Source organism: Cherax quadricarinatus, chromosome 2, assembly GCF_038502225.1.
Source record: "Cherax quadricarinatus isolate ZL_2023a chromosome 2, ASM3850222v1, whole genome shotgun sequence".
Classification (NCBI taxonomy): Eukaryota; Metazoa; Arthropoda; class Malacostraca; order Decapoda; family Parastacidae; genus Cherax; species Cherax quadricarinatus.
The window spans coordinates 78,603,114-78,620,361 of NC_091293.1; the positions used below are offsets into that span (position 1 = coordinate 78,603,114).

At 37.9% G+C, this 17,248-nt stretch overlaps 1 protein-coding gene across 1 annotated transcript in view; it reads left to right on the forward strand.

Moving 5' to 3' along the window:
- LOC128684346 (periodic tryptophan protein 2 homolog) overlaps positions 1-17,248 on the forward strand; it is a 160,886-nt gene that overhangs the window by 140,692 nt on the left and 2,946 nt on the right. Inside the window, exons 18-19 of the mRNA XM_070089131.1 lie at positions 10,644-10,718; positions 14,598-14,823. Coding sequence (XP_069945232.1) covers positions 10,644-10,718; positions 14,598-14,823 — 301 coding nt within the window. The remainder of the gene's footprint in view (positions 1-10,643; positions 10,719-14,597; positions 14,824-17,248) is intronic.

The following is a 17,248-nucleotide window of genomic DNA, read 5'->3' on the forward strand; positions in this document are numbered from 1 at the left end:
GGCAAAAATCAAACATTTCCCTTACTTTGAGCTCCATTTCTAGGTTCTTTTTATAGTAAAATCAATCAAAATCACCTCTATTTCTATAATATTTTTTCCATTCTATCAAATGAGACCAAGAAAACGAGAATACAACCATAAATACTATATGAAAATAGACCACAAAGTCGGCATTTTAATTAAAAAAAACGGTCGGAGATTTTTTTTTCTCATTATGCACTGTGTGCTCCAGGATTTTTTTATATGGTGCACACTGACCACACAGACCCATTCTCTCACATGTGGGCCTACCAGCTTTCTCCTGCTTGATTTGAAGCCGCTAGAATTTATGAGTATATATACGTCAAACACGGTACCTCGTAAGACATATATATACGGCCGCGACAGCCAAAGGGTTAAAAAAAAAACAAATTATTTTTTCTTATGACATGATAGAGAATCTTTTCCCGATTGTAGTAACACCAAAAACACGAAATTTGATGGAAAACTGATGGAATTAAGCTCTCGCAAAGTTAGCGACCTTGGCAATATTTACAAATCTGTGATTTCGCTCACTTTGAGCCCTATTTTCGGCTAATTCCATTGTTCCAGCCGACCAGACTCGTAGCTATTTCTTTAGAACTCCGTTTTTTTCTATCGATTGAGTACAAGAAACTGCCCATTTACCGATTTCAACTACCCAATAACGTGGTCAGAAATTTGCAATTTGGCCAATTTCACGAAAATTAAAAATATGACAATTTCAAAATAAGGTCCAGAATGAACAATGCAGACATTCCTGGCTCTAAAATAAAATTTTCTTTGTTCATCAGTCATATCTCCAGGCTCCTCTGATATTACTCTTGCTTTCTATTTTGAATTTTTATTCAAATAAAAAATAGAAGATTTACTGTTATGCAGACTACTGCAATACTGTAATAATTGTATATTATTAGAATGGCTAGTTGGACATTTATTGGACAATAACATCATTTGTTTACTTTTGAACATCGGCAAAAATCAAACATTTCCCCTACTTTGAGCTCCATTTCCAGGTTCTTTTTATAAAATCAATCAAAATCACCTCTATTTGTATAATATGTTTTCCATTCTATCAAATGAGACCAAGAAAACGAGAATACAACCATAAATACTATACGAAAATAGACCACAAAGTCGGCATTTTAATTAAAAAAATGGTCAGTTTTTTTTTTTCTCATTATGCACTGCATGCTCCAGGATTTTTTTTATATGGTGCACACTGACCACATAGACCCATTCTCTCACATGTGGGCCTATCAGCTTTCTCCTGCTTGATTTGAATTTATGAGTATATATAGTATATATAGGTTGGCAGACAGCAACCACCCAGGGAGGTACTACCGTCCTGCCAAGTGAGTGTAAAACGAAAGCCTGTATTTGTTTTACATGATGGTAGGATTGCTGGTGTCTTTTGTCTGTCTCATAAATATGCAAGATTACAGGCATGTCTTGCTACTTCTACTTACACTTAGGTCACACTACACATACATGTACACGTTTATTTATACACACTCATCTGAGTTTTCTTTGATTTTATCTTAATAGTTCTTGGTCTTATTACTTTTCCTTTTATATCCATGGGGAAGTGGAATAAGAATCTTTCCTCCGTAAGCCATGCGTGTTGTAAAAGTCAACTAAAATGCCGGGAACAATGGGCTAGTAACCCCTTTTCCTGTAAAGATTACTAAAAAGAATAATAAGAAGAAAATTGTCAAAGTGGGAAGTCTGAATGTGCGTGGATGTTGTGCAAATGATAAGAAAGAGATGATTGTGGATGTTATGAATGAGAAGAAACTGGATGTCCTGGCTTTAAGTGAAACAAAGCTGAAGGGGGTGGGAGAGTTTCAATGGAGAGGAATAAATGGGATTAGGTCAGGGGTTTCAAATAGAGTTAGAGCTAAAGATGGAGTAGCAATAATGTTGAAGGATAAGCTATGACAGGAAAAGAGGGACTACAAATGTATTAATTCAAGGATTATGTGGAGTAAAATAAAGATTGGATGTGAAAAGTGGGTTATAGTAAGCGTGTATGCACCTGGAGAAGAGAGAAGTGTAGAGGAGAGAGAGAGATTTTGGGAAATGTTGAGTGAATGCGTGGGGAGTTTTGAATCAAGTGTGAGAGTAATGGTGGTTGGGGATTTCAATGCTAAAGTGGGTAAAAATGTTATGGAGGGAGTAGTAGGTAAATTTGGGGTACCAGGGGTAAATGTAAATGGGGAGCCTTTAATTGAGCTATGCGTAGAAAGAAATTTGGTAATAAATAATACATATTTTATGAAAAAGAGGATAAATAAATATACAAGGTATGATGTAGCACGTAATGAAAGTAGTTTATTAGATTATGTATTGGTGGATAAAAGGTTGATGGGTAGGCTCCAGGATGTACATGTTTATAGAGGGGCAACTGATATATCGGATCATTATTTAGTTGTAGCTACAGTTAGAGTAAGAGGTAGATGGGAAAAGAGGAAGGTGGCAACAACAAGTAAGAGGGAGGTGAAAGTGTATAAACTAAGGGAGGAGGAAGTTCGGGTGAGATATAAGCGACTATTGGCAGAAAGGTGGGCTAGTGCAAAGATGAGTAGTGGGGGGATTGAAAAGGGTTGGAATTGTTTTAAAAATGCAGTATTAGAATGTGGGGCAGAAGTTTGTGGTTATAGGAGGGTGGGGGCAGGAGGAAAGAGGAGTGATTGGTGGAATGATGAAGTAAAGGGTGTGATAAAAGAGAAAAAGGTAGCTTATGAGAGATTTTTACAAAGCAGAAGTGTTATAAGAAGAGCAGAGTATATGGAGAGTAAAAGAAAGGTGAAGAGAGTGGTGAGAGAGTGCAAAAGGAGAGCAGATGATAGAGTGGGAGAGGCACTGTCAAGAAATTTTAATGAAAATAAGAAAAAATTTTGGAGTGAGTTAAACAAGTTAAGAAAGCCTAGGGAAAGTATGGATTTGTCAGTTAAAAACAGAGTAGGGGAGTTAGTAGATGGGGAGAGGGAGGTATTAGGTAGATGGCGAGAATATTTTGAGGAACTTTTAAATGTTGTGGAAGAAAGGGAGGCGGTAATTTCATGCACTGGCCAGGGAGGTATACCATCTTTTAGGAGTGAAGAAGAGCAGAATGTAAGTGTGGTGGAGGTACGTGAGGCATTACGTAGAATGAAAGGGGGTAAAGCAGCTGGAACTGATGGGATCATGACAGAAATGTTAAAAGCAGGGGGGATATAGTGTTCGAGTGGTTGGTACTTTTGTTTAATAAATGTATGAAAGAGGGGAAGGTACCTAGGGATTGGCGGAGAGCATGTATAGTCCCTTTATATAAAGGGAAAGGGGACAAAAGAGATTGTAAAAATTATAGAGGAATAAGTTTACTGAGTATACCAGGAAAAGTATACAGTAGGGTTATAATTGAAAGAATTAGAGGTAAGACAGAATGTAGGATTGCGGATGAGCAGGGAGGCTTCAGAGTGGGTAGGGGATGTGTAGATCAAGTGTTTACATTGAAGCATATATGTGAACAGTATTTAGATAAAGGTAGGGAAGTTTTTATTGCATTTATGGATTTAGAAAAGGCATATGATAGAGTGGATAGAGGAGCAATGTGGCAGATGTTGCAAGTATATGGAATAGGTGGTAAGTTACTAAATGCTGTTAAGAGTTTTTATGAGGATAGCGAGGCTCATGTTAGGGTGTGTAGAAGAGAGGGAGAATACTTCTCGGTAAAAGTAGGTCTTAGACAGGGATGTGTAATGTCACCATGGTTGTTTAATATATTTATAGATGAGGTTGTAAAAGAAGTAAATGCTAGGGTGTTCGGGAGAGGGGTGGGATTAAATTATGGGGAATCAAATTCAAAATGGGAATTGACACAGTTACTTTTTGCTGATGATACTGTGCTTATGGGAGATTCTAAAGAAAAATTGCAAAGGTTAGTGGATGAGTTTGGGAATGTGTGTAAAGGTAGAAAGTTGAAAGTGAACATAGAAAAGAGTAAGGTGATGAGGGTATCAAATGATTTAGATAAAGAAAAATTGGATATCAAATTGGGGAGGAGGAGTATGGAAGAAGTGAATGTTTTCAGATACTTGGGAATTGACGTGTCGGCGGATGGATTTATGAAGGATGAGGTTAATCATAGAATTGATGAGGGAAAAAAGGTGAGTGGTGCGTTGAGGTATATGTGGAGTCAAAAAACGTTATCTATGGAGGCAAAGAAGGGAATGTATGAAAGTATAGTAGTACCAACACTCTTATGTGGATGTGAAGCTTGGGTGGTAAATGCAGCAGCGAGGAGACGGTTGGAGGCAGTAGAGATGTCCTGTCTAAGGGCAATGTGTGGTGTAAATATTATGCAGAAAATTCGGAGTGTGGAAATTAGGAAAAGGTGTGGAGTTAATAAAAGCATTAGTCAGAGGGCAGAAGAGGGGTTGTTGAGGTGGTTTGGTCATTTAGAGAAAATGGATCAAAGTAGAATGACATGGAAAGCATATAAATCTATAGGGGAAGGAAGGAGGGGTAGGGGTCGTCCTCAAAAGGGTTGGAGAGAGGGGGTAAAGGAGGTTTTGTGGGCGAGGGGCTTGGACTTCCAGCAAGCGTGCGTGAGCGTGTTAGATAGGAGTGAATGGAGACGAATGATACTTGGGACCTGACGATCTGTTGGAGTGTGAGCAGGGTAATATTTAGTGAAGGGATTCAGGGAAACCGGTTATTTTCATATAGTCAGACTTGAGTCCTGGAAATGGGAAGTACAATGCCTGCACTTTAAAGGAGGGTTTTGGGATATTGGCAGTTTGGAGGGATATGTTGTGTATCTTTATACGTATATGCTTCTAAACTGTTGTATTCTGAGCACCTCTGCAAAAACAGTGATAATGTGTGAGTGTGGTGAAAGTGTTGAATGATGATGAAAGTATTTTCTTTTTGGGGATTTTCTTTCTTTTTTGGGTCACCCTGCCTCGGTGGGAGACGGCCGACTTGTTGAAAAAAAAAAAATATACGTCAAACACAGTAACTCATAAGACGTATATATACGACTGCAACAGTCAAAGGGTTAAAGGCTGGGATTTGTGTGACGATGTGGCTTCATCACTTGAGTTTCGGAGTGGAGTGCTTAGGTACACTGCTTGTTTGTTTTACCATGCAGTTCTTTATACAGCAGATGATAAAGCCCATCTGCTTGCTCCAGAGCATGCTTTACAGCAGTGCTTCGAGATGAGTCATGGTCCTCTTCAATAAACAAGCCTGCAACTTTAATAACTGTATATAGTGATTCACATCTCTCTTTCAGGCTCAGGTTTTTCATCCTCATTGTCTCAGTTACCTCCATTTTTTGTAATAAGCATAGTTGCACACTTAAGCTTTTTTGCTTCACCAGTGTCACTTGCACTATCCAGAGATAAGATGGGGGCGATGAAAAGTAGGAAAAACTGAGTAATGAGCACTGAGCTAAAATCAAACAATGTGCATCCAGATACAGTGGACCCCCGACATTCGATGGCATTGACATTTGATAAATCCGACTTCAAAGATTAAGGAAATGTGTGCAAAGTGGGTTGAATTGCAAACCTTTATGGATGAAAATCACCCTAACACAGCTATTGCAAGCCGTGCTGGTGACTTTTACAATGACAATGTTATGGCCCGTTTTAGACAAAGGAACAGGAGGTACAGAGCTCTATGGACAGATATGTTGTGCGACAGAGGTCCAGTGACTCTCAAGCTGGTCCTAGTGGCATTAAAAGAAGAAGGGAAGTAACCCCGGAAAAAGACTTGATACCTCAAGTCCTAATGGAAGGGGATTCCCCTTCTAAACACTAACACCATCCACACTCTCACCTCCTCCCATCCCATCAATCATCACCAGATCTTCATTAAAGGAAAGTGTCAATTGTTCTATTGTTATTAATCTATTGTTATTGTAATTATTCTATTGCATTAAGCTTAATATTTCATGTGGTAAAATTTTTTTTTTCATACTTTTGGGTGTCTTGCACGGATTAATTTGATTTCCATTATTTCTCATGGGGAAAATTAATTCGACTTTCGATATTTTCGACATTCGATGAGCTCTCAGGAATGGATTAATATCGAATGTCGAGAGTCCACTGTACACTGACCTTTGTTGGAGGTCGTTTGTGTACATCCCTTCACCCTACCTTACACTCACCCCTGCAGTGCTTAGACAGTGGAGTTGCCTAATGCATAGTGGGAGGTCTGAGTCCTTCCTGCCACGGCACTCCTTAATGGAAATGTGTACTACTCATAGAAAGAATCTGCTCCATCACTCCCTAATGGAAATGCGCATTACAGCCTCTCCTCACTTAATGACGGAGTTCTGTTCCTAAGACCACGTCGGTAAACGAATTCATTGCTAAGTGAGGAGCATATTATAATGGTAGTGGGTGTGTGTCAACCATCTTTGATATTATTTTAATGTCACCTTTGCACCATTTATAACATTTCTAGTATATTTTTAAATGTTTATACAGAAGTGTACAGTAGGGCCCCACTTATACTGCAGGTTAGGTTCCAAGCTACTGCCAGAAAGCAGACATCACCAAAAAGCAGAACACCATCTTTTCCACTTATACAGTAGGGCCCCACTTTACGGCATTTCACCTTACGGCTTTCCGCTAATATGGCGACTTCATATTATGACCAAAATTTGCTATACAGCAAGCAGTCTTTCAAATATGCCCCTTACCCCCCGGTTTGTTTACATTCTCCGTGAGCACATCTAATATGTCTAGAAACTTTCCAAAATTTCAAGTGTTTAAAGTTATTGCGTATTTTATATGTACAGTGGACCCCCGCATAACGATTACCTCCGAATGCGACCAATTATGTAAGTGTATTTATGTAAGTGCGTTTGTACATGTATGTTTGGGGGTCTGAAATGGACTAATCTACTTCACAATATTTCTTATGGGAACAAATTCGGTCAGTACTGGCACCTGAACACACTTCTGGAGTGAAAAAATATCGTTAACCGGGGGTCCACTGTACTCTGATAATTATGCTTATGTGTACCTGTACCTAAATATACTTACACACTGCACTGGCGTGCAGGTACACATTAAAATCACTAAGAGTCTCTACTCATGACGCCATAGTAATACTACGTAATAATAATCTCTCTTGGGCACATTAAATGTCTTATTTTACGTTAATATAGACATTTTCATTAATCCATCAATGATATTTTCTTCAAAATTATATAAGAAACATGTTACATAGCATATATACATTATACATACACCTACAGAATAAAAATTGACATAAATATGAGATTTATTTACAAAGCGGCTTTGTAGGAGTGTTGGAAGAATTACGTTTTCTCTAGTCAAACACTGGGGGATAACTGTAGATAAATATTCATTCCTTTTGTATGTCTTCACTATATATATAGCAATTCACAACCCTTGTGGGTTTAGTGCTTCTTTTTTATTATGATTATAATAATAATAACTTGTAATAATAACTTATAATAATAATTTGTAATAATAATATTGGCAGTTTGGAGGGATATGTTGTGTATCTTTATATGTGTATGCTTCTAGACTGTTGTATTCTGAGCACCTCTGCAAAAACAGTGATAATGTGCGAGTGTGGTGAAAGTGTTGAATGATGATGAAAGTATTTTCTTTTTGGGGATTTTCTTTCTTTTTTGGGTCACCCTGCCTCGGTGGGAGACGGCCGACTTGTTGAAAAAAAAAAAAAAAAAAAAAAAAATAATAATTTGTAATAATAATAATAATAATACTAATAATAACAATAATAATTGTCAGAGCATCATTCCTTCTAAAAATTACATGAGAATGGAAGTGTTGGTCTTTAATTATTCTACTGTACCACTGTGGAGACAACTTGTACACAGAGTAAGGTGTTTGTATGAATGTTTATAAACCATGACCAAATGCATTGTCTGTTTGTTTACATAGTGGTTGGGGTGGCCAGGCTGGCTTCCCTACACTACCCTACCTACCACACGACTTTCTACAAATACATAAATACTTTTCATCTTTCACCCAACATTAAGACTACAAATATTTTAAGGTAAGTAATGAGTGTACTGTTTATGGATTTTATCACTTTATGGAGCTTTAAGCATTGTCGTAGTATATTATATGTGGGTGGGGTGGCCAGGAGGGTTACCACACCTAACTTCTTAGTCTACATTAAGACTACGAATATTTTGGGGTAAATAATGAGTGTACTGTGTGTGTATTTTACTTTTTTATTGTTTTAATGCCTAGTTCTATTGCTAACTTAACGTATGTTAGTGTAAACTTGTTATTTGGCATTTATATGCATTTATAAGTGGAAAAAAATGGCGTTCTGCTTTATGGCAATGTCTGCTTTCCGGCAGTAGCCCGGAACCTAACCTGCCGTATAAATGGGGCCCTACTGTATTTTTTATTTATTATTATTTTTTTTTATTATTATCACACCGGCCGATTCCCACCAAGGCAGGGTGGCCCGAAAAAGAAAAACTTTCACCATCATTCACTCCATCACTGTCTTGCCAGAAGGGTGCTTTACACTACAGTTTTTAAACTGCAACATTAACACCCCTCCTTCAGAGTGCAGGCACTGTACTTCCCATCTCCAGGACTCAAGTCCGGCCTGCCGGTTTCCCTGAATCCCTTCATAAATGTTACTTTGCTCACACTGTATATGCATATAAATGCCAGATAACAAGTTTACACTAACATATATTAAGTTAGTGATAGAACTAGGCATTAAAAACACTAAAAAGTAAAATACACATATAATACATCCATTACTTATCTTAAAATATTTGTAGTCTTAATGTAGGGTGAGAGGCAAGTTTTATTTGTAGGAAGTCAGGTTTGGGAGGTATGGTAGCCAGCCAGGTCAGCCCACTCCACCCCACCCACACGTAATGTACTACGACATTTAATTAAAGTGCACCAGAAGGATAAAATACATATGCTGTACACATTAATTACCTTAAAATATTTGTAGTTTTAATGTAGGATGAGAGGTGAGTTTTATTTGCAGGATGTCAGGTTTGGGAAGTATGGTAGCCAGCCAGGTCAGCCCACCCCACCTTACCCACATGTAATGTAAACAATCCAGGGAACGCTTCTGGTTTTTGTTCGTTTTGTATTATACCATAATACAAACACTGTACATTGTGTACAAGTTGTCTCCATGTTGATACAGTAGAATCAATAAAGAGAAACACTCCCATTTTCATGTAACACCATTTTTAGAAGAAATGACGCTCTGAGTGAAGGTACACGAAAGGAATAATTTTCTAGTTACCCCCAGTAATATTATAGTGTACGTACACATTTTCTCTGATGTTTGCTGGGCTACCACATCTTATATTTATGTTAATTTATTCTTCTCTGAGGTGCATTCATCATGTTTATATGTTATGTAGCGTGTTTTTTTATATAGTTTTGAAAGAAATATCATAGATGGATTAATGAAAATGTCTATATTAACGTAAAATATGACATTTAATGTGCCCAAGAGATTACTTATTAATATGGTGTCAAGAGTAGAGAGACTTGTAGTGATTTTAATGTGTACCTGCACGCCAGCACAGTGTGTAAGTGTACAGTGGACCCCCGACTTACGATATTAATTCATTCCAGAAGTCTGTTTGGGTGCCGTTACTGAACGAATTTCTTCCCATAAGGAATATTGTAAATTAGATTAGTCCGTTTCAAACCCCCAAAAATACACATACAAAAGCACTTACAAAAATACACTTACATAATTGTTCGAGTTGGGAGCTGATCGTAAGGCGGGGGTCCACTGTATTTAGGTAGAGGTACATATAAGTATAGTTATTCGAGTACATATAAAATATGCAGTAACTTTAAAACACTTGAAATTTTGGAAAGTTTCCAGACATAATAGAGAGATATGCTCATGGAGAATGGGGCATGCCGTATTAGAAAGCCCAGGAGTTGTATAGCAAGTTTTGGTCATAATTGAAATTGCTGTATTAGCGGAACGCCGTAAAGTGGGGCCTTACTGTACTGTATATTGTAATAAACAGAATAGAGGAAATCAGCTCTAACATACATTATTTAGGTATGCATACTGGTCAGAGAGCCTGTCGTAAGTCCGACAGCTCAGACTTATGACGGTTGTACTAATGAAAATGAATTCTGCTCCCATGTGCCTTAATGGAAATGGGCAGCTTCTTTTGGAAATGAAAACTTAAATTTAAATCATATACTGTTGAAAATGTGAGTTATGATTGCATGACTTAAGGTTTTCTACTATATAATAATTGTGAATGGCATCAGTCTTCAATGGCTGATACATCGTATGAAATAACTGGATCATTTCGTAGGTTTAGGTTGTGTAGGCACAAGTATGTTGGATTCTGCCATAGCTGGAGAATGTTTCTGATCAGCTTTAAACTTGCAGAGCTGATGTGCTTTTCTCAAAGGAAACAATCTCATGATGTTAGCTTGTGTAAGGTATCATGTGCCAGTTTTTTTGCACTGTTTATTCAATTTCTGTCATTATTTTTCCTTTTCTTAGAGGGTATATCATATTAACAAGAATAATTCATGTTGCACATGTTCATTAAGAATAATTCTTTCCCATGCAAAGGTTGTAAAACACATTTGTTGTTGCAGCTTTGATGATGGCTGTGCGTATCAACATAAAGACACTGCAGCAGGAAGTTATAGAGACAATACCAGTACATACAAGTAAGTTTTCTTCTACATTGTTTTAACATTAAAAATCTCTTAATTTTTCTCTGAAAATTAATTTTAGTTGTTTGTAAATGCTAGTTCAGCATTTGGGTTTTCTGAAGTTTCAGTTCTGGTTGTCGAGTTCTTCTCGTAATTTTTTATTGACCAGAGGGATTTATATCCTGTGTTTATGTATGAGTCATCTACAGTGTCACTCTTTTAGTATTATATTAAAGATTTGTTCCCTGATGTCATTGTGGTTCCTTGTGTTTTACTACTCTTATATTAAAGACTTGTTCCCTGATGTCACTGTGGTTCCTTGTGTTTTACTACTCTTATATTGATAACTTGTTCCTGACTTCTCAGTGGCTCATTTGTAGGTTTCATTGAGGTCCCCTTGTTCTATTTAAAAATTTGTATTTGCATTTTGTACGTTGTGATAATATCTTGCCCTGCTCTGTGTTCTGCCATAAACAAGGGGATGACATACAGAAGCCTAAGTCACTAGATACCAAATACAGTGGACCCCCGGTTAACGAACTTTTCTCATTCCAGTAGTATGTTCAGGTGCCAGTACTGACCGAATTTTTGAATTTTTGAAGTAGATTAGTCCATTTCAGACCCCCAAACATACACGCACAAACGCACTTACATAAATACACTTACATAATTGGTCGCATTTGGAGGTGATCGTTAAGCGGGATTACAGAAGACAGGCTTACATTCACGTGGCTACTACCTCAGGACAACCTTGCCTCAACATTTTATATTATGTTAGTGGAGTGGCCACACATGATATACTGATCCTGGCTTATGCTTTACAAACATAGGAAGGGGGGGGGGAGCAGAAATAAAATCTGCACTCAGAGGGTGGAAGACAAAAAAAGATAATAAAAGGTAATATATAGTATGGCATAGACATTCTTCACTCATGATAGTGTTTAAAAGGAAGCATAAAATTTCTTGTATATACAGTTGCACTTCCCAGGCTGACACTTTAAACTCCTGAGATTTAACATATGCAGTTTTTCAACCTTATCAGATTTTACTTTGTGTTTGAGTAGATGCTGGTTCCACACTTACATTTTATATTCCAGAACTAGTTATAAATTTGTGATAAGTATCACAGGAGTATTCAGCACTGGCACTCTGTATTCAAGAGTAACACTTTAATACAGAAACACCACCAATTTTCCGGCAACAGATCATCTGGCACCTCCTTTAGTTCAGACAAAATTACAAGTGAAATTCCTATGATAAGTTAATCGAGTTGGTGAGTGAATTAATCAAGGAGCTGGAGCAAAGTACCACCTTTATGGAACAAGAATTAATAAATTTACAATTGTTGCATGAAAAATTATGCAGGAAAAAATCAATACACATGAAGCAACTTTGCTTGGATGAAAAGTTTAAAAAGGTTGCCTAAAAGAATGTGTGTCCTATGGCTTTACCTTCAAGTAGCCTGGATGTCACACCTGCAGCATCAGAAATCCAAGATGAAGTGATCAGCTATGAAACAGGCAGTAATCATGACAGTTCTCAACTTCCAGATTGATAAATAAATTTTGTTAAAAAATCTTGTTTAATTAATTACTGAATTTAATTAATTATTTAATTTACATTTAATATTTCTTTAATTTAAGGTTCTAGCAGTCCATGGTGCTTTAGAGATATATAGGTGTATAATTAGTGGGTTAGAGTGTGTTGATGAAGGTCACCATTGTTGGTTCGGCAAAATGGTTAATCCAGCAAAGCTTTGGAACCAGGGTTGCTGGAAAATCAGTGGTGTACCTGTGTAGTGAGGATTGTCACAAATGTTGTACTTAATGACTGGCCACACTCATTTGTCATGAAGTGTCTTATGGATTACTGGGAGTTTTCAGATGAAATGCCCCATGAACGTGACAGTTCCACGCTGACACTTCAAACACAAGGATTGGTTGCACGTGTAGTGAAGCAATATGTCAAGGACTGGTCATATTTTTCTTATTAAGTGTCTTAACCATGAGTTCCACACTAGCAGTTTGTATTCAAGAACTGATCTAATGTTTGTAGTAATGTTATGAACATGGAAGTTCTGCACTGACACTTTATGTTCACGAACTGGCCTCATGTTTGTGACAATGTTATAAGCACAAGAGTGCCACACTGGTACTTAGTCCCTTGCTTATTCCTTTTTCTGTTTCTTGTGTTTTCCATCCTACTTCAGTTTTCTCACTCCTTGGAAAATCTCAGTACTCCACATCTGCTAAAGTAGTTGTGTATACTGAATGCTCAGAGTCATAGAAGGAGTGGGGTACGCAGCTTTTTTTCCAGTTGTATTTTTAGAGGAAGTTTGTTACGCTCTATTAGTATTTTTACTGCAGAGCTGTAAGTTCTATTTATAGCTGTCATGCAGCACATTGCTTCACTGTTTGCTTCGTTGTTTGTTGTTTTTGTTTGAGTACATTGAAAGCAGTGCAGTCTTTTATTTTTTTTCATTCCTTTGTGCTTCACATTAATACTGCTTCCAGCACATCTTTGTGTTTCAAATTTAATGCTGCTTCCAGCACTTGTGTTACACATTCCATGCTGCTTCCAGCACGTCTTTAGTAAACACAAAATTTTTTTGAGGCCCCATGTCATATTGACATCACAGGCAGTAAACATATAGACTTCTTAGTTATTATTATGATCATAACTAAGTGCTCAACCCAAAAGAGTCAGTACTAAACTTCCCAAAATGCATAGCAGTTTGAAATCTTCTGATCTCCCACCAGTGGTTGTTCCTTTCAGACTGTTGCCCCATTGCCACCCAGTACTTGCAAGATTGCTAGCAATGTTATTGACCTACAAACTTGATCAACAAACTGTTTTTTTTTTAAGCCATATTTTGGCTCATGGTCATCCATGCTCCATTGTTGGCACTTGTAAAAAATAAATTGTTCTCATCTATATGTTGGACATACACCCGATGGCCATCTTATGGCTCCCTCTTGTTTTGTTGCAGCTTTAAGGAATTGTCTTAGGTCTGGTCTAGCATTATTCTTCAGGGTTCTAGAGTTGTAAAATAAACAATAAAATATTCTTTCTTCTTTCTTTCAACACATCGGCCATATCCCACCAAGGCAGGGTGGCCCAAAAAGAAAAACGAAAGACAATAAAATATATAAACAATTTTTACATGTAACACAGCTTAAAGATTTGAATAAAGGTAGTGAGTGTTGTCAATCATTAGAATTTGTTACAGTTGTAATAGCATCCTTGTATTGAGTGATAACTGGAGGGTGAAAGCTAGTGAGGTAAACAAAAAATTGATTTCCTGATGTGGATCCTTCATCACATATCCAGTATGGTGGAACCTTGGTGTTTGAACTTAATTGGTTCCTAAGTGGTGTTCAAACTGCAAAACATTTGATGTCCAAAACAGTATTTCCCAGGCTTGAATTATCAGCCTCACATGCTGGAGGATGTTGAACTGACTTCCAAGTCTCTGAGAATTAGATCAGTATCACAGGTCAGTTCAAAGCACTTTTGAAACACGGCTTTTGTGTAAAGTCTTTTTTTTACAAATGAACTTATAGAAGCTGGTGCATTCAGACTCCAGAAAAACATTCAAAGACTGGATCAATTTTTTCTGAACAAAATTGCTTAGACTTGGTTCGTTCAAGGTCTGGTACATTTGAACACTGTGCATATGAGAGTTGGATAAATAGTTGAGAGGTATATGGAGAGTAGTATAGTTTGGGCTACTTGGTGAATTTTGGAAAGAATGCTTACTCTAATGAAAGTAATGAAATACCTAAATCAATACTTGCCCAAAGATAATTAAAAAAAAATCCTGCTCATTTTACATTCAGTAACAAAAAATCCTATTTCTCATTTAACTATAATACAATTTTTTTTTTATTTCAGTCAGTTTGATTGTTAACAACTTGCCACAGCTGTATGTAGAAGGGGTTCTGCGTTACTTATCTGAAGCCGTGGAAAGCACACCCCACATTGGTCTTTACTCGCAGTGGGCAACATCACTAGTCACACATCATGGTCAAACTCTCAAGAATAGAGCACCACAGATTATGAGCACTCTTAATGCCCTCCAGAGGGCACTCTCTATACATCACACTAATCTAAGTAAAGTGTAAGTATTGTACCAGTCATCTTGTACTGTACATAACTGAAGTGAAAGTGTATTGTACCAATCATTTTTACCAGTCATCTTGTATTAGTCATTGTGTTACCAGTCATCCTGTACCAGTCATGTTACCAGTCATCTTGTATCAGTCATTATGTACTGGAGATAGTATTATCAAATCTTGCAGTGACTGAAGCACATCTAGTTATGACAGCATTTGTAATAGAATTATATTCATGGGAAATGTTAAACTTATGTGGAGAGCCCCACTTTACAGCACTTCACTTTATGGTAATTCACTAATATGGACATTTAAAATTATGACCAAAATTTGCTATTTGGACATCCATACGCCACTGTGTACAGCCTCTGTGAGCTCTGCGTCTATCGATTATGTCTGGAAACTTTCCAAAGTTTCAAGTGTTTTTTAATTTTTTTTTTATTAACACACTGGCCGATTCCCACCAAGGCAGGGTGGCCCAAAAAAGAAAAACTTTCACCATCATTCACTCCATCACTGTCTTGCCAGAAGGGTGCTTTACACTACAGTTTTTAAACTGCAACATTAACACCCCTCCTTCAGAGTGCAAGCACTGTACTTCCCATCTCCAGGACTCAAGTCCGGCCTGCCGGTTTCCCTGAATCCCTTCATAAATGTTACTTTGCTCACACTCCAACAGCATGTCAAGTATTAAAAACCATTTGTCTCCATTCACTCCTATCAAACACGCTCACACATGCCCGCTGGAAGTCCAAGCCCCTCGCACACAAAACCTCCTTTACCCCCTCCCTCCAACCTTTCCTAGGCCGACCCCTACCCCGCCTTCCTTCCACTACAGACTGATACACTCTTGAAGTCACTCTGTTTCACTCCATTCTCTCTACATGTCCGAACCACCTCAATAACCCTTCCTCAGCCCTCTGGACAACAGTTTTGGCAATCCTGCGCCTCCTCCTAACTTCCAAACTACGAATTCTCTGCATTATATTCACACCACACATTGCCCTCAGACATGACATCTCCACTGCCTCCAGCCTTCTCCTCGCTGCAACATTCATCACCCATGCTTCACACCCATATAAGAGCATTGGTAAAACTATACTGTCATACATTCCCCTCTTTGCCTCCAAGGACAAAGTTCTTTGTCTCCACAGACTCCTAAGTGCACCGCTCACCCTTTTTCCCTCATCAATTCTATGATTCACCTCATCCTTCATAGACCCATCCACTGACACGTCCACTCCCAAATATCTGAATACATTCACCTCCTCTATACTCTCTCCCTCCAATCTGATATCCAATCTTTCATAACCTAATCTTTTTATTCTCATAACCTTATTCTTTCCTATATTCACTTTTAATTTTCTTCTTTTACATACCCTACCAAATTCATCCACCAACCTCTGCAACTTCTCTTCAGAATCTCCCAAAAGCACCGTGTCATCAGCAAAGAGCAACTGTGACAACTCCCACTTTGTGTTTGATTCTTTATATTTGAACTCCACACCTCTTGCCAAGACCCTAGCATTCACTTCTCTTACAACCCCATCTATAAATATATTGAACAACCACTGTGACATCACACATCCTTGTCTAAGGCCTACTTTTACTGGGAAATAATCTCCCTCTCTCCTACATACTCTAACCTGAGCCTCACTATCCTCGTAAAAACTCTTCACTGCTTTCAGTAACCTACCTCCTATACTATACACCTGCAACATCTGCCGCATTACCCCCCTATCCACCTTGTCATATTTTTGTTTTTCAACAAACCAGTCGTATCCCACCAAGGCAGGGTGGCCCCAAAAGAAAAACAAAAGTTTCTCTTTTTAAATTTAGTAATTTGTACAGAAGGGGTAACTAGGCCCTTGCCTCCGGCATTTTAGTCGCCTCTTACAACACGCATGGCTTACGGAGGAATAATTCTGTTCCACTTCCCCATGGAGATAAGAGGAAATAAACAAGAACAAGAACTTGAAAGAAAATAGAAGAAAACCCAGAGGGGTGTGTATATATATGCTTGTACATGTATGTGTAGTGTGACTTAAGTGTAAGTAGAAGTAGGAAGATGTACCTGAAATCTTACATATTTTTTTTTTTTTTCAACAAACCGGCCGTATCCCACCAAGGCAGGGTGGCCAAAAAGAAAAACGAAAGTTTCTCTTTTTAAATTTAGTAATTAATACAGGAGAAGGGGTTACTAACCCCTTGCTCCCGGCATTTTAGTCGCCTCTTAGAACACGCATGGCTTATGGAGGAAGAATTATGTTCCACTTCCCCATGGAGATAAGAGGAAATAAACAAGAGCAAGAACTAGAAAGAAAATAGAAGAAAACCCAGAGGAGTGTGTACATATATACTTGTACATGTGTGTATAGTGTGACCTAAGTGTAAGTAGAAGTAGCAAGACGTACCTGAAATCTTGCATGT